This window comes from Sinocyclocheilus anshuiensis, unplaced genomic scaffold (genome assembly GCF_001515605.1).
Source record: "Sinocyclocheilus anshuiensis isolate Anshui unplaced genomic scaffold, SAMN03320099.WGS_v1.1 scaffold997, whole genome shotgun sequence".
Lineage (NCBI taxonomy): Eukaryota > Metazoa > Chordata > Actinopteri > Cypriniformes > Cyprinidae > Sinocyclocheilus > Sinocyclocheilus anshuiensis.
In genome coordinates, this window is record NW_015555715.1 from 3,750,144 (window position 1) to 3,771,848 (window position 21,705).

The 21,705-nt window shown below is 37.6% G+C and overlaps 2 protein-coding genes across 3 annotated transcripts in view; both read right to left on the reverse strand.

Moving 5' to 3' along the window:
• LOC107672198 (putative sodium-coupled neutral amino acid transporter 8) overlaps positions 1-3,575 on the reverse strand; it is a 7,346-nt gene extending 3,771 nt beyond the window's left edge. The window contains exons 1-6 of one of the 2 annotated variants that reach the window (XM_016465290.1): positions 3,367-3,575; positions 2,904-3,102; positions 2,620-2,776; positions 1,578-1,682; positions 1,290-1,347; positions 699-813 (exon numbers count right to left, since the gene is read on the reverse strand). In XM_016465290.1, coding sequence (XP_016320776.1) covers positions 699-813; positions 1,290-1,347; positions 1,578-1,682; positions 2,620-2,776; positions 2,904-3,102; positions 3,367-3,555 — 823 coding nt within the window. In that variant the 5' untranslated portion in view covers positions 3,556-3,575. The remainder of the gene's footprint in view (positions 1-698; positions 814-1,289; positions 1,348-1,577; positions 1,683-2,619; positions 2,777-2,903; positions 3,103-3,366) is intronic. The other variant, XM_016465291.1, reaches the window with a different exon arrangement.
• Positions 3,576-5,470: 1,895 nt separating this feature from the next.
• The window catches only part of LOC107672278 (membrane-bound transcription factor site-1 protease-like), a 21,797-nt gene continuing 5,562 nt past the window's right edge, over positions 5,471-21,705 (reverse strand). The window contains exons 2-23 of the mRNA XM_016465410.1: positions 20,113-20,628; positions 18,159-18,416; positions 14,196-14,414; positions 13,987-14,097; positions 13,721-13,830; positions 13,072-13,188; positions 12,812-12,879; positions 12,606-12,708; positions 11,711-11,862; positions 10,318-10,479; positions 9,906-10,050; positions 9,614-9,802; positions 9,249-9,421; positions 8,992-9,107; positions 8,713-8,869; positions 7,862-7,986; positions 7,638-7,715; positions 7,375-7,515; positions 7,091-7,222; positions 6,548-6,674; positions 6,290-6,420; positions 5,471-6,172 (exon numbers count right to left, since the gene is read on the reverse strand). Coding sequence (XP_016320896.1) covers positions 5,961-6,172; positions 6,290-6,420; positions 6,548-6,674; positions 7,091-7,222; positions 7,375-7,515; positions 7,638-7,715; positions 7,862-7,986; positions 8,713-8,869; positions 8,992-9,107; positions 9,249-9,421; positions 9,614-9,802; positions 9,906-10,050; positions 10,318-10,479; positions 11,711-11,862; positions 12,606-12,708; positions 12,812-12,879; positions 13,072-13,188; positions 13,721-13,830; positions 13,987-14,097; positions 14,196-14,414; positions 18,159-18,416; positions 20,113-20,332 — 3,246 coding nt within the window. The 5' untranslated portion in view covers positions 20,333-20,628 and the 3' untranslated portion in view covers positions 5,471-5,960. The remainder of the gene's footprint in view (positions 6,173-6,289; positions 6,421-6,547; positions 6,675-7,090; positions 7,223-7,374; positions 7,516-7,637; positions 7,716-7,861; positions 7,987-8,712; positions 8,870-8,991; positions 9,108-9,248; positions 9,422-9,613; positions 9,803-9,905; positions 10,051-10,317; positions 10,480-11,710; positions 11,863-12,605; positions 12,709-12,811; positions 12,880-13,071; positions 13,189-13,720; positions 13,831-13,986; positions 14,098-14,195; positions 14,415-18,158; positions 18,417-20,112; positions 20,629-21,705) is intronic.

Below are 21,705 nucleotides of genomic sequence, written 5' to 3' on the forward strand. Positions count from 1 at the left end.
ATTTGAAGTGTTTCTTTCACAAAATGAGTATTGTATATATAACTATAAAATATAGGCTACTCAATTTGTCTCCCTCTTCACCAGGCACTCATGTCACTTCCATTTATTTCAGGATAAATGAATGAATTCACGTGTTGTAAATCAGTCTGTAGGCCTATAGCGCACATACATAGCCCCTACATTTAGTGATCAACTATGAATATTATAAACTTAACATTTAACGTACAACATTTTTTCTATTAAATGATTTTGTCTTTGTTGCTCTTAGTTATAAAGGATGGTAGCACAGCATTTTTGAATGATTGTCTTCATGAGTTTGTCTGCATCCATATTGCATGTTTCCTCTCTCTTGTAAAGTATGCTAGCAGTTATTTCTTCATGCAAAGACTCAAGACTTACTTGTGACTTGCAAAACAATGACCTGGTCCCACCTCTGATAAGTTCAAACGCATTTATTTAAAATAGAATTGTTTTTGTCTTTAGTGCCACTTTTAATCAATGCGTCCTTACTCAAAAAAAAATCTTTACAATTTACAAATATATATATATATATATGAACAAATGAACAAATTCAAATGGCTGTTAAAAGTGGTTTGTAAAATTCAGCATTCACAACACAATTTTGTTAATGTACGTGAAGCATGATTCCATTTGAAGTTTTGGTATTGAGTTTCGGTAAATAAGCTTTAATTACTGACCAGTGAGAGAGTAGATGATGAGGCAGATGAACATGGATATCACAGAGATGAAGACCCAGTGGGACAACTTCCTGTTCTCCATACTACTGTAGACAGCAATGCAGGCCTCATGGAACTGAAACAGACACAGTATCAGCAGCACAAGCACAGCTGTGTTCAAACATCTGATCTCCAGCACGCTTTGCCTACACCGAAAAAAGCTTTTCCTGTAATAACTAACTTTCTGCACTAGGCCATTTCTCACCGATTCCCCTGCTGCCCATATCTCCATTTCCCTCTTCTCTCCATTCCCGCCTTGTAATCAATCAGCTTCGGGCCCTGGACACAGAGTAATTCAGCGCTCTTCTGTTATGCCAGTGTACTTTTATTACATTTCTGACAATCCCCCAGCGTTGACAAATAAAACTCACCTCAAAGATGCACCATTTTTCACGCTTTGCATCTGACCTGACCTTAAATATTAATGTGAGAGCAAAAGCAATTTTGGCTTCCCCTCATTTGTGGACTGGAGTGATGATATTCAGTGAAAGAATTTCTCTTTTTCATCAAAGGTGAAATGGCAGCATGTTGAATAAAAGCAAGAAATCTCACCTGAAAGCCAAAGCAAATAGTCGGGATGACGCTGAACATCGAAGCCCACGAGCTTACTCTAAATAATAATAAAAATAATGATAGTTAAGCAGGTGGCTTTACAGATAAAAGTTCCTGTGACCTTTTGCTTTCAGTTGAATGAGCCAATGACATTCTCTCAGCTACATTCTTTCAGCATGACAGTAAGTTTTGCTAAGGCACGGCAAGAGGAAAAGATGGTTCTGAAGATGCTGGGATCTTTTATACAATTTGCGACTAAATTTGAAAGCTGCGTCACTCCACACTCACCCACTGCTGTAAAGAGGCAACAGATTGACCTCATGGACGGGCCTCATGTGGTATTTCACAGTGACGGCTACAGTGAGATACGTGGCAGCAAAAGTTCCTAGAACACTGAGCAAAAATAAATATCAAAGACTATTGATGAGAAAATAAATGCGGCTGACATAAAACAAATTATCTTGATGATGCGTGGGGAAGAAAGCTTTGCTTATTAGTCAAAGCAGAGGAGAGTCATTTTAAAGCTATTCAAAATGCTGTGCACTGTCACGGCAATTGACCATAAAAGTCCGAATGAAAAACAGAAGCAATAATAGCACTTCATAAAATTCATGAAAGCACAATTACAGTCTTTTTAATTCACTTACTCGCAACTCTTTCCACCTAAACAGGCTTCCCACAGTCTTCAATCAAATTCCATGCCCTTTCCAAAAAACATTTTGACTAAGACCCAAAAGAATAATTTGTAAACTGTTGCACACAATTCACTAAAAAGAACCAATTTAGAATCATTCACTCACAAATGGGACATCACTGTGACTTGTGAGTAAACGCCAATGTCTAGCTGATGAAATACATCTTGAGCAGATCATAACTAGAAAAATAATCGCTATAGGAATTACCATTAAAACACAACTGTTAAAACAACCTTCCTGAAAAAAACTGTGCTTTCTGAACAAGGGTTATGTATTATTTATATACTATTACAGCAATTATGAATATTTTAAATTAGCTTTTATTTTTATATTTTCATTCATTAATATATTTTTAATTCATTTTAATTTTTAGTAATTGTGTTGTGCTTTTACAATTGTCATTCATTTTTTATTTCTATTTATTTTTATTTCAGATTTAGTACTTTCTGTACCTAAATTTATTTCAGTTAGTTGCCAAGCAACTTTTCTCATTTTCAAGTTTTTCATGTAATATTTATTTCAATGACCAAAAATGACTTATAGTTTTAGTTAACAATAATAACACTGTTCTGAACAATACAATCAAGAAAATAAGCAAAAAAAAAAAACAAAACTGACAGAATACAGTTCCTCACCTGGTATACTTCTGTATGCTGATCTCCTTTGGGAGAGAGAGAGGGAAAATGAAGAAGAGACACAGGAGAAACAGGGCAAATCTGTGGTCTGTGTACCAGTAGTACAGCATCTCTGATTCTGGCAAGCCTGTGATTAACTCATATATAGAGACACACACTGGGAGAAATGAATGGAGATGGATCAATGTGAGGATCTAATGGATAATGACTACTTTACAAATACACTATATGAGCAATTAGTAATAAAAAGTTAAAAGTCCCATTAACGGCTTTACGTTGCTTACATTTCTGAAGCTGGTCAGCCACTATGACCAGAAAAGCAACAGATATGAAGAAGAGGTTGAAGACATAGCATATCTCACAGAGGTTGCCTATGGCAGGACCGCACACATCTCTGACCACAGCCTGATATGTGTTTTGTCCACTGATTGAAGACGAATAACCCAGGATGACAAGTCCACTGATCAGGAACACAAGAGAAATCTATTTAAATAAGACAAAATATATAATATCATGAACAGAATTAAAATAAGTGGAAATATGTCATTCAGACTTCGTAGAGTTAACAATATGTATACACTGACCAAATAGTTCTCTCAAATGATCATTGGACACATTTGGATAGATAATTCTTTTAGTGTGCATATAATCGATATGGAAGAAGCAACAGTGATGAAACCAGCTTAACTGAGTCATAAAATATTTAAAGAATGAGTGTTTCATTGTAGCAACCGCAGAGTTACTTGCCATTTCCACAGTGACAGCTAAGTGAATTCCTCCAGCTTTCTCAAACGCCCAGGGAAAGATGAGAAGCCCTGCACCCAGAGCCGACTTCAGCATGATGAAAACCGCTCCTAACGAGCCCAACTTCGCTCCGTTTGTGTCCAGAGAGGGCTTTGTTAAAAAGCTGATGCTTTCTTTAGCCAGCTCCCCCATGTTCGGATCACTCTCTGAGGGAAATCAAACGTTAGGTCAGGTGAATGAGGGGTGGGAGGTTGGTGTTTCAGGCCAATCAAACGCTCTTCCACTATCTCGAGAAACTCTCTGGATTCGTCAGTAATTTACTGAAAAGTATTTGGGTTCATGCATTCATTTACAGCGGTACGACAACAATGTTACATAAAGACGTTTGTGAGTTAAATACGATCAGATTAAACATGTCATTGAGTAATGTTGTTAAAAAAAATTTTTTTTTAATTTAAATTAAAAATAAAAATACTACAAATACTTTTTTTCAGCAGGGAATTGTTAAAAAGGATTACAGAGCTGTTCAGTTTTCACTCATATACTTTTTGGAATACCCAGTGGCCAGTTGCATAAAGGCTAGTCTTAAATTGGTCATCTAAATGTTTTCTTTAAGACTGATCATAACTTGTTTAAATCAGTTACATAAAAATGTAGATTTGTCTAACTTGAATCCCCCCAAAAAATCAACATTTAACAGCATGTGTTCCAGGGGTGGGGGTTTGGCACTGGTGGTGCTACAGGCTCACTGTCACTTGTCTGGAGCCCAAGAAAATCACAAGCAAGGCTGGGAACTTTCCAGAAATGAGGGACAAGTGGAACATGTGACCTCCTTTATGACAAGATTTGGGAAATCCACTTAAGCACAGATAACTGGTCAGGGTTAGTTCCCATGTTCTTCATGTCATTAACCTCTATCAGGTTTCGTCACCTGGAAGGGACTGGTGACATTTTCACAGGCTATTCTTTCCATTAAAAATGGATCAGGAACGAGATTTAGAGAGACTTCCCAGCGCCTATCACTTCTAATGGAATTAGTCGATTTCACACTGGCCTGAAGCAAAAGAGAAGGAAACTACAGGACTGCTTAGCAGACAGTGTTGATCCGATTTTGAATGAAGAACACCAGCATTCAATTACAGGGAGCCTATGGTTGTGCGGGATAGTCTGAAGAATGCTTTTTACCTTGGGAAACTCGATTTGTTATATTTCTTGCACTTTCAGCAGTAACAATGATTCCCAATGCGGATTAAAAAGATAGCCTAATAAATGTTTGCAGATATATTTATCAAAAAATTCCATAAAAAACAGTAATATTGTGAAACAATATGACAATTTGAAAATGTAATTGATTCCTGTGATGAGTCTGCTGACAAAGCTGAATTTTCAGCAGCCATTACTCCAGTCTTCAGTGTCACTTGCTGAATAAAAGTTTCTTTCTCTTTTTTTAATCTTACTTAGCCCAAACGTTTGAATGATAGTGTACCATGGTTTAGTGTACCACAAAAATATCAAGCAGCAAAAACTGTTTTCAACACTAATGAGAAATGATTCCCGAGCACCAAAGCAGCATATTAGAATGGTTTCTGAAAGATCATGTGACACTAAAGACTAGAGTAATAGCTGCTGAAAATTCAGCTTCACAGGAATAGACATTATATTTAAAATAAAGAATGTGCATTTAATTCTAATTTAATTAAAGGTGTTTGTAACCTGTTAGAAAGATATATGACAGCACATATGTTTGTGTGTGGTGTAATGAAGATAAACACAAAAAGATGGACCAAGTCATATAAGGCTTTCCTCCAAATAAATGTCCTGAAGTGAGATTTTACATCTGAGCAGAACAATGTTAAGGCAAATTAGTGGGCCACACAGTCAAACCGCGACAGCATCATCCATCTTAAGCACATATATCTTACACAAACTAAGAATAAATAGGTTAATCCATCATCGAAAATAGCAAAAGTAAACATAACCGTTGCATAGGCACATATACTTCTGATGGTTTACCTGAATCATCCCTTGGATAAACAAGATAAACACGGTTCTTGTTTTTTCCTACATTGTAATTTTATATGAAGACTGTCATCTAAGATTTATTAAAGACAGAGGCAGGTTTTCTTGCTTTATATCGGATAAGATATATTTAAAACACCAACAACAGTGAAATCATGATGGCTATTTACAAAATATGTAAGCACACAAAAGTTTTATAAAAACACAGTCTGACTGAATACAAAAATGAGGACAGGTGGAAACAAGTCCAATATGTTAATCAAGGAAACTGAATAGCTGGTTTCGGTTGTCCAATTTGTCAGAAAGCAAGGGTCAATAGTCAATTATTCATCAATAAATTTAAAAAAAAAGGAACATTCTTCCATTTGGTCACTAAATTGAAAGGCAAGTGTTGAATAAAGACAAGAGAAGGAACACTGATGTCCAAACAAGGCCCTCATCTGGGCGCAGGTGGCTGGTTCATCTCAAGAATGTACAGACACAGCCCTTCAGATCTCATTATCATGGGGTTACAGCATCACACACACCGCAGGGAAGACTGTTCCCCGTTAGTTTGTCCAGATGTGGTATATAGCGGATCATACGGTGGGGTTTTTGCCTGAGTGTGGGGTTTGTTGTTGCTGTTGTTGAAGGTAAAGCGGTCGTTTCACTCTGGGTTTTCTGCGCTTGGGCTTGCTCTTGGCCTTGGTCAGTTGCACCACAAAGAAGGAAAGAACAACCATGGCACCGAGAAACGCAAACATTGGGATGGTCTGGCCCACCTCTTGATTATAGCGGCCGGGCATTATTCCTGAGAAAAACACAGACATGGATTACTGCAATGCGTTGGCTGAATTGTAAAAAGCCCTTTTGTGGGTTACATCTGGTTGATTATTTCCTAAACATGCAGCAAAAGTTCCTTCCTCACCTCCAGGGATATCCCAGGCTCCACTTTCTCCAGGAGACAGAGGTCGAACCTGAGGCCGATATGGCCTCACATTAGGCAAAACAACCTTGTCCATGTCCACTGACAGTAGCTTCTGGTGCTTCCACAGATTGCTGAGAACAAATAAATGTCAACAAACCTTGTCAGATGTAGATATTTAAAGATAATGCATCCAAATTTAGATTTGTTTCCACTGACAGTGCAGTAGTTAAGAATGGCAGCGGTCTCATGTCTACTGACCTAGGAGCAGTCTCATTAAGCGGCTGGGGTTTAGCCCAAGACAGATGAGGACATGCAGGTAGAGGACGAGGCTTAGGGTCACCCAGATGAGCCTCCAGCACTTTGGAGTAACGGTAGAGGTGATTGCCTACCGAAATAATAATAATAATATAATCATCATCATCAGATTAAATCTAATTCATAAAAATGAATGAATTCATTAAATGAATTAAAAATAATGAATTAAATTAATTAAAAACAAATTACTTATAATAATGAATTAAAAAGCAATAATAATAATTTAAAGATAATTACAATAAACTGAAAATAATGCATTAATAAAAATATAATGAATGAATTTAATAATTAAAATACTGAAAAATAATGAATTGAAAATAATGCATTAAAAAATAATTACAAATAAAATGACTAAATGAATGAAATAAAAATATACACATTAAAAATAATGAATTAGGTAAATTATGAATTTAAATGAAAATGTAAATGCATTACAATGAATTAAGAATACAGTACAGAAAAATTATTAAATAAGTATTAATTTACCTTCCAATCTCTGTGGTAGTGGCCTGTCTGTGCCTGTAGGGGGCACCACCCTGTTTTTAGAGTGGGTGAGGCTGGGTGGAGTCATGCTATAGGAAGTGTACTGCAGCAGAGCATCCAGAAGCCAAAAACAGTCTAAATGGAGAAAAGAGAACCCAAACACATTGAATTAAATTAACAAGTCCAAAAATTAATATTTAGTGGGGCTAGTTTTTTTTTTTTTTAAACTCCCTCTCAGACGTGTTTGCCCAAATTGTGAGCTTATATACACAACAAATGGCCATTACCTTTCTGTCTATGACTGTCATCAATACAGTTGGAGTCTCCGTAGAGTGCTATGCGGCCTCCCCCCTCAGAGGGTGTTTGGTACAGTCCAAGCACAGGCACATTTTCCACCACTGCTGTCTCTTGTTTCAAGACCTCCAGACCTAGAAAATTTGAGAATGTCAGATAACAATAACAAGAGGATTAAGAATACAAGGCAGCCTTTAGCTGGTCTCCAGGATACAGCAGTGATGTGAGGTGTACGATCACAGCAGGTGCCGTGTACCTTGATCCTTTAAGGTCTGAGCGATGACAATCCCATCCTCAGGAAAACTAGCGATGCTGCACCCCGAGGCATAATACACTAAAAGCAAAAGATATGGAATATTATTGAAATCTAATTTTTGTTTTAGGCAAACTTGTCACCATTAAAACAGTCTACTCAATATCATGTATTTAGCAAGAATCTATGATACAGCTATGTTATAGCGAGAAGTTATAGAGTCTTACTGTCATGATCTGCCATTGTGAAGTCTCCCTCATACAGACCATCACTGAAGGCCATACCCCACACTGAGATCAGGTCATTCAAGGCTGGCACGTTAGCGCCCCCTGTGTCCGGCATCCACCATTGCCTGCAAATGTGTAAGGCACGTTTCAAAATTTGCCTTTATTTGATAAACAAAACATGATTGTCCTGAATTGGACACTTTACTAAGAGCCCCATTTAAAAAGTATTTGTCACATCCAATAATAGAAACCACACAATTTTAATCCCCCCAAAATAACATTAGTTTTTAATTAGGGCACTTAAATACCCTAATGGGAAGCACAATTTATTTAAATTAGGACAGAAAAACAGAAGATAATTGGAAAATTAGACAAACCCATTGCTGAATAAAAATGTCAGGTGAAATCACAATTAATCAAGTAATTAGCAAGGCAGTCTTGACACAAATTACGGTCTATTGAAACGCTAACTTTCTGTGCAATAGCATTATTTAAGTTTTCTGCCATATACTGTGGTGTCCAAACAGTTTCAGAACAACTGAAATATGAGTTTTTTATTTATTTATTTAAACCTAAAGAATTAGTAAAAGGTTGCAGGATTAAAGCAATAAGAAAGTAAAAATATTAAAGAAATATTTCCCATGACCTAGAAATATATAATTATTAACATAAATGTTTTGAACATTTTTTCTTTCAACAAAAAAAAAATATTTTTACTAATGGCCTCGGACTATTGGACCCCACTGAACATTTACCCAGAATTACATGCAGTACAGTGGACTGATAATTAATCTTTTAAAGATAGAGACAGTGACACAAAAGATTACGGTATGCCTTGATGTTCTCAGTACCTGGTGTTCTCATCATAGAACTTGACTTTTCTCATGACTGATGTGTTGTACCAGTCACTGAAGATCATGAGAGACAGGCCGTTATCTATGTCCCTCCTCAACTTGGTGATTTCCTCTGGAAAATACTCTTCCTCACTGTCTACCATCAGCAAGGTCCCTGTAAACATGCATGCAGAGACAGATGACAGCTGATTTCCATCACTACTTACACCACAAAACCAATTCATCTTCAAGACAGAATCCTTTATACAGAAAATACTCCACTAGATGAACACCTACCATACTGACTGGCATCAAAGCATGTGATTGGTGCACCCAAGACCTCGACAAAGTAGCCCATGCTGCGAAGGTGCTGATACATATCTCTAAAGTTAGTGTGAATATGATCACCATTCCTTCAAAACAAGAAAAATTGGGGTAAAAAGGTTTCTAGAAACAAGCTATAAAATGCTGCCCTCTACAGATTATTTTTCACAGTGCAATGCTTTTTCGAACAACTGATTGAATGTGGATTATTTTTGGTGGTCGAGGCTCACCAGTCAAGTGGATCGTTCTTCATGCGCAGGTTGTCTCGGGGGAAGTAGCCAGGCGGGTAGCGTAGGTTGTGGTACTGATCCCACAGAATCCTCTTACTACGTGGCGGAGTAGGTACAATCTTTACCTTCACTGGTAACTTAACAGTAGAGGTCATCTCACCACCTATTGCTGACTGGATACAAACACACGAAAAACAGACCACAGCAGGTCATGATCTCAAATTGCACTACTACAGTCTGAAAGAAGTGTAGTCATAAACCAATAAAATTAACTTATGATTTAAGGAGAAGAGCACTTTCAAATACAAATTAAAATAGCAAATGATCACCTTACTGGAGATTTCAGAGACAGTACTGTTACTCACATCATTCTCTGCTGGTGAGGCCACTGTAACCATGACATGACCCTGAGCAATGCCTTCCCACGATGCAGCTTTCTTGGCCACAGATATGGAAACAGCCAGGTATCCAGCCCAGGGCCAGAGTACAGGCGAGTAAGACACTGCCACATCCACATAATCCCCATTCTGAGGAAGGTAGGGCTGCCAGATGGGCTGTGGATATAAAATAACTGAGCTTAATCAAATGCACCATGAATGTTTGAAATTACAATTTAACGTAAAAAGTTTACATTGCGGTCTATTTATTACTGCCTACCTTGTCCACAATCCTTCCCGTTACACCCATACCATTAAGAATGGTCACGTTGACAATCGTCGGCATGCCACCGTAGTAAATAGGCTGAGAGCAGTAGGGCCACATGTACGGGCACTCGGTCAGATCTATGTAGCTCGGACTCAGGCTAAAGAATTAAAAAAACACCATTAGAAATTCATTAAAGGACGATGACCTCACTGAGAGCCAGTGTGAGATAATGAACCGGGTCAAATCTACTCTTTAATCAGGCTGGAACATAATTAAATCTTAATGAGTGTGCGATAGAGATGCCTGGCTACACTTTAAATGAACCAATTCAGCATACATGAATAAGATAATGTGAGCATGCTACGTGAGCAGAATGCTAGTCAAAGAGCAGAACACTATATTTGTGCGTATGCCAGAGACATGCCTGGCTTGTGGCTTGTAGCTGTTAAGGATCTGGTAGGCTCTGAGTAAATCGAGTTTGCCATGGCCCTGCTCAAACATGTTGACGCCTGGCAGCCTGCGTGCTGAGGCGATCAGGGCCTGCTTCATACTGGCCGGGTTCACCAGCTCTCTGTTCAACACAGTGCTGAAAAGACAAAAGACCAACATGGCTCAGTTAAATGGATGTGGGTTGATGGGATATCATTTCAGTGCAACCGCAGGTTGAGGACTGGAAAACAGACTTAAAAGAAACACTGGCACATAGTGACTCAGAGGCCATAAACCAAAGAGGCAGATGGGGTCAAGTACCTATGAGAGACTAATACAAATGAGAGCAATATAAATGAAAGAGATAGAAAGGAATAGAACTGAAGGTGGTGAAATGAAAACAGTATAAAGTGGAAACACTGGCAAATTAGGTTAGCCCATCACAGTCTGGGAGGATGGACTACATCAAATATATAGCAAAAGCTAAGATAGTAAAAGAGAAACTATGCCATTCAATTCCCTGTGGAAAATAAGATTGATTCTGTCAATTCATTTGTTTCTTGTTTTTCTTTTCTTGCAGGATGAATTTTCAATTTATTTTTCTCTCATAAGGACAAAGGAAAAAAAATAAGGCACTTATGCAGAAAACCATAGGTTTAGGGGACCAATTTATTTAGTTCAACTTCGTATCAGTTGTGTGTGAGTGGTGTGTTTATAGCAATAAATGTACAAAGTACAGGTGAGCCCACTATCAAGCTCTATCAGCACCCTGATAAAGCAGCAAACACAGACCTAATAATGAAACCCTGATCTGAATCACTGATCAAAGTGGATATAAAATGCCTACACCTGATATAATTAAAGTGTACTCTCTTTTATTAAGTATATAGGCCTGAAATCAGACACCCCTAATTTAGGTGTCAAGTATATAAGATGAGATTTTTTTTTATTTTTGAAAGAATTTAGTAATTTTATTCAGGAAGTAAGCATTGTTTTTTTTTCTTTTAAAAGTGAGAATAAAGACATTCACACGGTTACAAATAGTTTATATATTTCTAATAAATGCTGTTCTTTTGGACTTTCTATTCATCAAATAAACTTTTCACAAAAATATTAAGATTATAATAAGTAAAACAAATGTTTCATAAATACTAAATGATTTCTGAAAGATCTTAAGAGTAGAGTAATGGCTGCGGAAAATTAAGTTCTTTTTTTTTTTTTTTTTTTAAATGGTCCTACAAAAAAAAAATCTGAAAGTGAGTTTGTAAATGTTATGCAAAGCACTTTTGGTCCTACAAAACAAAAATCTGAAAGTGAGTTTGTAAATGTTATGCAAAGCACTTTAGGAAACTTGTCAGTTTCATATTATTTTTGTTCATCTATCTCACCTGGCCAGTAGTGTGACAGCTCCGGCCACTACAGGTGATGCAACACTGGTGCCAGAGAGAGAACGACAGCCCTCCTTCAATCCTGAGCCACGCACACCAGAGCCATACGTCACAATGTCAGGCTTCACCCTGCCATAGCCACCTGGCAGCTCCTGATCAACAGGTAGCACAGAAAGCAAAACAATGATTAAACTGAGCCGACAAGACGATTGTGACGAGTGGGAAAGAGAGCAGCATGTTACCTCAGTGGACATTAAATCTAAATTCTGCAGTCATACATGGCCAGCAAGAGTGCACTTCTTTATAATGGCTACTGGGATGTTGGGAAGTTCGATAATAAACTGATTCACAACTCAGAATCAAATTTTTATTTGCATCATTGGCCAAATTTTTTTTAATGAAAACCAAAACATTTTAATATATTTAGGTAAACATTGTTGTTTATTATTTCAATGGTGTATCTAAATAAAACATGCCTTGATTATTTTACCTAGACTACGATTTAATTTTAATTCTATTTATTTATTTATTTATTTATTTTTAAGCAATGTCACCCAGTTCTTTAACTGGGAAATCCATTTTCATTTATCTTATCTCAAGGACATTCATTTATTTGCAACTTTATTGAAAATCTACAAAGCTGTAATTCTTTGAACAACTTCAAAGGTGCAATAGAGGGTTTTTACTAAGTCTTTTGAAGGGCATGTACATCTCTTCAATTTATTCTCCTTCCTGAAGCGGGGGAGGCCAGGTATCTCCAACTCTGTGTAGCAGGAAGTGTCTTTCTGCCCTTTTTAGGTCAAATCAAAATGCACAAACATGTTCTAACTGGCCTCTTTAGGCAGCTGCACAGGAAAAATGCAGTAATGTGATGTCACCAAAAGACAGAACGCACCCATGTTGTCATGCCCCGGGATGAGAACCTGGCAATGTTGTCCTCAAAATCAATCCCTCCAACACCAATTACATCCATCTGATCTGCTGGATTGTTCAGAGTTCTGGAAGACACAAATAAATTTAAAAAAAAAAATCAGTATCAATAAATATGTTGGGAATATTGGCCAAATCTAATATAATTTGTCCTTAAACTACTTTTCTTACCCATAGAGTGGGCCATCATTGCCAATAGCAGATGCCATAATCGCCTTGTTGGCTGTGAGCTCCCAAACCTTGTTAAACAAGAGTTTTTATTAGAGTACTACATTTCAGAGAGCATAAACATTGATGTACAGTGTATTTTTACACTGCACCTTTATTAAAATTTGTTGGCCCTTATCAAAATTGAGATGTTTCTCATTTTTAGTTTGCTTTGGACAAAAGCACCTGCAGAATGAATAAATGTCAATTTAATTTGTCCATACCTTATCAACAAAAGGATGGTCCATAAAGTCTGGTCCCCCTATACTGAGATTTAAGACATCTATCTTCTTCAGGATGGCATAGTTAAAGGCATCTAAGAACCAGGAGGTGTAGGACACCTAAGAAGAAGAAAAAAAAAAAAAGAATAATAACATGCGTATGTGGAGATGTGTAAAAATCAGCCTGAATAATTATGTAATAATATACAAAAACTGAAAACCGATGCCAGTTAAAGAACTGAGCCATATAAACAAAAATACTATGGAAGTTGATAGGGACCAGAAATTCTTTGGTTTACCACATTCTTCAAAAGAGCTTCTTTTGTGTTCAGCAGAAAAAAGAAATTCATACAGGTTTGGAACAACTTGAGGATGAGTAAATAGCAGATTTTTAATTTGGGTGAACTATCCCTTTCTTCAGAAATCAATCTAACATGCTGATTTGGTGCTCAAGAAACATTTCTTATTATCAATGTTGAAAACGGTAGCGCTGCTTAATACTTTTTGTGAAAATTGCGTTACATTTTTTAAAACATTAATTTACACACTTATCCAGCAAGGATGCATTAAATTGATTGAAAGTGACAGTAAAGACATTTTTAATCCTGAAAAGTGGTTGTATAGGATCATGGATTTGAGTGTTGTGTGCTACCTGGCTATTAGTAAAAACCCTGAAGATATGAAGCTCAGAATCAGGAGCGAATCCCTGGCACTCTCTCATGCTGGCAATAACCCCAGCAACAAAGGTACCATGACCCAACCCTGAAGAAAGAATGCGAGACAGAGAAAGATAAATCATGATTAATGCTTTGAATCAACCCAGATTAATTGTTCAGATTACGTCAACTTCACTCAGAGCACAATAATGATTAATTAAATATGTTTAAACTTGTATCATGACATTGTTTCATGTCTAACCATCATCCAGTGTTTTCTCATTGGTCCAGTTGGTTCTTTCTTTAACATTCTTAAAGTGAGGGTGCTTCTCACTCAGCCCAGTGTCAAATACCGCTACCTTCACCCCAGAGCCTGCATATGAACACAAACAGGAACACAAGCTTCATCGCAAACCTGATCTCCAAAAGGAGTTGAACATTAATTACAACATCCCGTTCTTTAACACATACCAGTGTGTCCCATCTGCCAGAGCACATCTGCTTGCAGTATCTGAGCGACATGTCTGGGGATGGCCCGTAGGAGACGGCGACTGGAGTGTCTTCCTGTAGCATGCCAGAATCCATAGCCCAGAGAGAGACTGGTTCTCCTGAGCGGCCTTGATGACTGCCACGACTGCCACTTCTGCACCCAGCGTGTGTCATTGCACGGGGACGCCCCATCAGTGCCCGCTGAAAGAGAAAAGGAATGAGAAATTATTTACAATTATATTTCATCCCATTTGATAATTTTATTTGTGCCATGAATATACTGTGTTATAAACAGCATAAAAGAACCTCTACTGGCTGACACACTTCTGCCAGCTCATGCTGTATTGTCACCAGGCCCTAAGGAGGAGGATTATTAAAAATGCTCACTTCAAATAATGTCTTTTTTTGAACTATCATGTAATTTATCACTCTTTCAAGCCATGTTCCCCATTTAATCTGCATTTATATTCACTTTATAAGGGCACATTTATTTCTCATAACTCAAGAGCACTTTTCTCTGTAGACACCATCGCCCCCAGAACTTAAAATACAAATAAACCCCATTATCATGAATATTTTAAGCCGCAAAATAAATCAAAGTTCAACAACATGGATTTTAATAATTCAACTATGTACCTGCCCTGGTAATATAATATAATGTAATATAATATTGTAGTATAATAATATTGATTCTACAACTATATCATCTAATTTATAAACACTTTTGCTGGAAAAAGATGGTATAGAATAACCCATTCTAACTGTTTCTAAGACTTGCTAGATAACTATAACGTGGCAACATATTTAAATCAACTGAATTCAACAACACTGGCTCAAAAGTAACAATAATGTAAAACTGATTAAAAAAAAAAAAAGGCAGTAAATATCGACAAAACGTGCACAGTATCAGATTCTGTCCATTTGTCTAACACAAACCTAACCACACGGTATCAACATCTACACCTTCATTTGCATTTTTATTGGCTCTTTGATTAACTTCTGGCGAGATCAGACAGGTAGCCTGTGCTTTCAGGAATATTGACAAGTTTTTTCAAACAGCGCAGAGTGATAATAACAGTGATCAAACATTTATACGTACACGTTTACATAGAAAAGCTGAAGAATGAAGAGTAAAAAAACTCTCGTAAAATGCAGGTGCAGCACTTGGAAAAGAATCGTAGGCGTTTAAGCGAGCAAACCACTTTGACCAGCTCTGACAGTCTTCCTCTCTGGCTGATTACTGCTCATTAATTCCCCCTAAAGCTATACAGACGAGACTAGTGCATATACTGTAATTATATTACATTTCAAGCCCCCACTCGTGCTCTTGTAGAGCTGACCCCGACATCATTTAAATAATTACTTGCATATATGCTCTCAAACTGTGACATGGGGTTATTCTTAGAGGCACTTTGGTTTCAGTAATAAGAACAAAAATACATCATTAGCTGCTATTAGTTGGCTCTCTTTGTCTAAGCTGTGCTATGTGTATAGACTGTGGATGAAGAGTGAGATAGCCTAGCGTGTGTGGGTGCAGACTGGTGGAGCCAGACTGATAAGCAGTTCCTTGAGAATTATTCCAGAGTGGTGCTGTCTGCAAAAATATATTTTCGCTACATTATGAGAATGTGAAAGGCATGTGATGAGAGAGAAAAACTGAGCACCACAAAAAATCAGAAACTTTATTGGGTTCTCTTCGATGACCAAACCCAGTGATGTTCAATTCAAGAATGGACTTATTCAATAGATATGGCTCTTTTTAATGAATCAAAAGAACCAACTGGAGAATCAAACAGCACTGAACACAAGACTCATTGACTCAAATCAATCTGACAACTTTCTGATGGAAAAGCTGAATTTTTAGGAGCCATTACTCCAGTCTTCCAAGTGACATGATCCTTCAGAAAGCATTCAGATAGGCTGATTTGGTGCTCAAGAAACATTATTATTCAACCGCTTTTTTTAGTCAACAAATTTTCAGGATTATTTGATGAATAGAAAGTTCAAAAGAACAGCATATATTTGAAATCGATATAAAAGTCTTTATGGGCACTTGTGATCAATTTTAAAATAATAAAATTCTGACCCCAAACTTTTGAATGGCATTTTACACTACAAAATGAATAGTTGGAAGAAAAAAAAAAAAAATGTTTTTTTGGGTTGATGCCAAAAATCTTGCAGTAAACATCAGATAAGCATTATAGAAAAGCCGTGTAGCTTGTTTAGGGTGCTGGTAAAGGAAGATGTGAATAGAGAGGAAGTCATTCTATTATTATACAGGAGCAGTGCCAGTAAACACCAATCACTCTCCCAGAGTCTCAACACTCACAGCAGATTTGCATGGAGGTGCAATTTCATTTTTATTCTAGTGATGGAAAATTCAGTGTGCAAAGACAGAACATTCTTTCACCTCAAACACTTTTGAAAGCCATTTCCTTCACCCCATGCAGTAAATAAACACTTCCTATTCGGTTCACCCCCTGCTGATGACTTTCCTCCCTGCAGTCACCCCAAAGAGAGCTGGGGAGAGCTGGGTGTGACCTGTGCACAGCACTGCAGGGTTCAAGTGTGATTTATAAATATAATGCATTGTAGGCCTGGGCGATAAAACGGTATCGATATTTATCGACGGTACACCATCTTCGATATCGATAGAAAAAATGTTCGATATAGCGCACAATATATAGGCACGTACTATGAGTGACGCAGACAGCACACACAAACACGAACAAATGCTGAAATGAGTGCTGTGCCTGCCTGTGATGAAAAGATTGTGAATAAAGAATGAATATTAGTCGAATTTAAAATAAACATTTGCATTTGAATGTTAGGAGTGCGTCAAGGGAGCGTCATCAGTGGCGCACGAGATGCAGTGATGATGTAAGTGACGTTATTGTATTTTAATGTTTTGTTAGTCTAGCCCAGTGGTGTCCAAACTTTTTTACACCACGGACCGGTTACGTTTGGAAAATATTCTCGCGGACCGGCTGGACGGGGGATCGGTTTGAGTCACAGATCGGACTAATTTTTCGGATAAGCAAGAAAAAAAAAAAATTTAAAGCACAGAGAATGACAATGCCGTGAAAGGTTTTTGACATAGGCTCATTTTATGTGTATGTATACGCAACTTGGTATTTCCACGCTGTCTGAAACACGTCTCTTGTGCGCGCTTTGATTTTGTGCGAGAACAGTGTGTGAGTAACGTTTCTTCTTGTGGTTTAAAATTGCTTGTACGTGTAAATTGTAATCTGCAAATTAATCTGCGAATCACGTGCGTGCCGAACGGTAGGGTCTCATCCGTACGTATTACGGATCAACTGCGCACATTTTTCCCCAGAACGTTCTTGCGACCAGTAGCAATTCTTCCACGGCCCGGTAGTGGGTCGCGGCCCGGTCAGCGCATTTGTTTAGACGGACAAATATGACTGCTGCACTCGCATCTCACAGAAGAGATGTATAGAAAGCCATGCGGAGTTACTTCCTTGCACTGACAATTTCAATGCAATGCATTATTTTGCTCATTGTGCCCTCCTGTGGACTCGGGAGACAATTAGACCTATACAATAAAGACCTATTTAATCTGCATATAAAACATTAGAAATTAGATATTTGTTTAATTTTTATTGTGTTTGATTGTTAAAACAAAAAATATTTGTTCGTCTCAATAAATTGTGTTAATTATAAATACAGTGGTTAAATTTAAACATTTTTTTCTATTGCTTTCTGTTTTAAAAAAGGTTATAAAAAAATTTCAATAATTATCGATACCGAACGATATGAAACATTATATAGTTGATACATTTTTTAGCTATATCGCCCAGCCCTAATGCTATGTACTAAGAATACTATGTTTTAGTACATTTCCAGTAAGGCATAGTACAGAATTATAACAGTATTATGCTCATGATCTCAATGTCAGTGTTATGGCAGTAGAGTATTACTTACAGTCAGTCAGTTTGAGGCTGCGGAGGACCATGCGCTGGGGCGTCACTCGTTTGATGTAGGGGTGGTCCTGAAGGGTGAGCAGGCTGCTGCGGGCATCCTGACGGATCTCCACCACCTCAAAGTCACTGGGGTAATCGCTGGCAGGATTGTCCCGCCGTACGATGCGCCAGTTCACTGCATCCACATCTCGCAGGGCGCTGCTGATGAAATCACTGCGTGCTTTGGCTGTGAAGTATCCATTAAATGCAACAATGTACTCTAGAAAAGACAAAGAGAGAGACCAGAAGATATTGCAAAATCTCACAGGACAACTGCACTTGTATTTACTGAGGAATGCAACTTTAGCAAGGTGTAGCATTCACTTGGGCATTGGGCCCAAATAGAGACAGAACGAGACGTCAAGACATCATTCAAATGGATTCAATCTTGCATTAACAACAACAACAATAGAGCCTTTAACAGAAATAACGTCTGCTGATTGAAACTTTAGGACAGGGTGGGTATAGAGGAACACCCAGTCTTTCTTCGCTCAACAAACCTGAACAGAGAGACTATCAGAATGCCTTAAAATATGGCCGTCCTCCAGAGTGCTTGACGCAACTTATAATAAAGGCAAAAGTGCATTGGGGAATGCAATGCAGAATAAATTAAGAGTTTAGTGGCTTTGGGGACAGCAGAGAGAAACAAATGCTAATAATAAAAAATACAATTAAAGTCGGTATGAAACGCATTCATCTAGGCCTATTTTCTAAAATGCATGTGAACAATTCATCCATGCACATTTCATTTTTTTAAATGACCGTAATTGTCAATCAAAAGGTCATATCAAAAACACTTCCTACATCTATTGTTGTTGACATTTAAAGTTGCATGTCTAATCTATTAAGCACATTAATCTATCATTTGGTAGAAGCTAATTCATGTAGGCAGATGTCAACATGAATGGGACCCATGCAATCATCCTCGAACCAAGAACAAAACTCTGCGAGGCAAAGGAAAAAAACAACCCAGGCTCAACCCAACTGAACTGGTTCACTTGCAACAAAGTGTTTTGTGCGAAAACTAAACAAATAAAATAAAATTTGTATTATGAACCACTTAATGTACAACATAAAATATGTCCTGAAGGAAAACCAGAATGAAGATTGAAATACATGCAGTCAGATTAGCAGACAATGCGCTTTGTTCAAAATTGAATTTACAAGAAACGTCATACTGAACAATTAAATTATTGGCACATAAAATCTCCTTGCCAATCCCACAATTCATAGTTGAGGGTGAGGGAAGTGGGAATTAATTAAACATTAGAAGATGGCACAAAGGTCACATTCATAGAGCAGCAATCAGGCCACTATAAATAACACGTTATGTTCTGGTCTTGTATACTCACATCCACACCACACCCAAACTAGTGAAATGTGCGCCCTGTGAAAACAACGCTGGACTCAGATTAAGTCTTAGGAATGTATTGCCAACAGTCTGGGCCAGCCGCCAGCAAACACACTCAAACACAGAGCATAGGGCACAATCCAGCCAATGAATGAACCGAGAGCTGCAGCACAGTGGAGTACATTACACCAGCACTGTTTGACCTGAAGAGCTCACGTTTTGTCCTGCCCTAAATTACAACGGGAAGGGCAACAGCTGCTTAAAATCCTCAATAAACTCCATAAATGGGTTGACAGCTGATTTTCAGTGCAATAAAATGTTATCATCAACGCTAAAAAGTAAATTACAATGACAATTAAATTATTAATTACATTTACAATTAAATGACATACTAAAACACAATGTATGAACATGTTGTAGTCAACGAGGAATTCAGTGTTCTCCTGGCGGTCAATACCCTTAAACAAACCTTAGACAACTGGCTAATTATAAGCAAAATGAATCCTACTTTTGTTACAAACACAATAAGATAACATTATTAACTTACAACAATGGCATTACTTACCATGCTTAACCACTTTGGTAGAAAAGCCCAGTTTTAGTGTGAGCTGCGAGCAGTTTGGGCTCAAGAGTGCATCAGCATTTAGAGGAGAAGGAAAGGGCGTTGAGAACGGTCCACTGTCTTCCTCTGTGCCCACCAGAGGCAATCGACCCCCTAAAAAGGCCACAAGCAAGCACAGCCGTACGATCATGGTCCCTGCAGTCCGTTTCTGGTCATTGCCCATCTAAAGATACACGTGTCCTCAAAGGTAACAAACGTGAATGTGTATTTGCAGTTTTTAAATAGTTTAAGTCCAGAATGCAGAGAAGCCTGAATAACACATGGCTTGAGTTTTCATTTCTTTCTGCGTTTTCTCTCCATTGTGTTTCTGTGGTCCAGTGGAGGTGATCAGTGTGGCAGCCTGAGGAGGAGGAGGGGGGCCATCTTCACAAAAAGAGTAAAACAGTCTACTGTAGATCAGGAGGGGTGTTCATCTGGTGATGGGCTTCTTCACAATGACCAATGGGTTTTTTATGCTTTCTGCAGACAAATAAGAGACAACACAATAGTTATATTTAGCTAGTTGCTTAAAAAAACATCAAATGACACTTTTACTCAGCAAGGATGTTTTAAAATGTATCAAAAGTAACAGTAAAGACATCAATCATGTTTTTTAAACTTTTTACTCAGAATCATTCATTTCTCACAGTTTCACAAAAATATTAAGCAGAACAAATGTTTTCAACATTAATACTAATAAGATATGTGCAGCAAATCAACATATTAGATTGTGACACTGAAGACTGGAGTACTGACTGCTGAAAATTCAGCTTTGATACAGGAATAAATTACATTTTAAAATATATTCAAAGAGAAGACAGTTATGCAAAATGGTAATACTATTTCACAATATAACTGTTTTTACTGTATGACCGATCAAATAAATGCAATGTTGGTGAGCATAATAAACTTTCAAAAACATTAAAAGACCTTACCGACCCCAAAATTTTGAACAACTTGACTTTTTTGGATTAATAAAAAACTTTTTAGGCTGATCATGTGACTTTTTGTACAGACATTCAGATCTTCTTCCACTGAAGCTCAAGATGCTCTTTGGCTCATCTCAAACTATGCTGGAGAACATGATCATCAGGTTTTACACAAACTTGTGGAGTTCATGTAGGTCAAGCGCTGCTGTCATTAAAGACATCTAGAATGATGCTCATAATCAGGGCTGCACGATTAATCGAATGCGATTGTTGTGCGCATTTTGTTAGTAATGCCGGTTCTGTAATCAGCAGAATTTATTCATCACATGCTTTCAGATGGAGCAGCATTTACTACACATTTACTCCAAATAATGTCAGTCGAGTGTTTGAAATAAATCCTTCTGTGAGATGATGTGGCTTCTTACACATCTTACACAGAGCACGCAACATATTTCATAGTATTTAAGCAGTGATAAAGGCATTGCATTATAAATATACTTTATTTTAATGAAAATTATAATAATAAATACTCAGATAAACCGTATATTGCCGTAGTCGTGTGTTTATTTGTCACGTTGAATCAATGAAAGCAGTTGAATCTTCTGTTTATTCAGCTGCAGCGATAGGC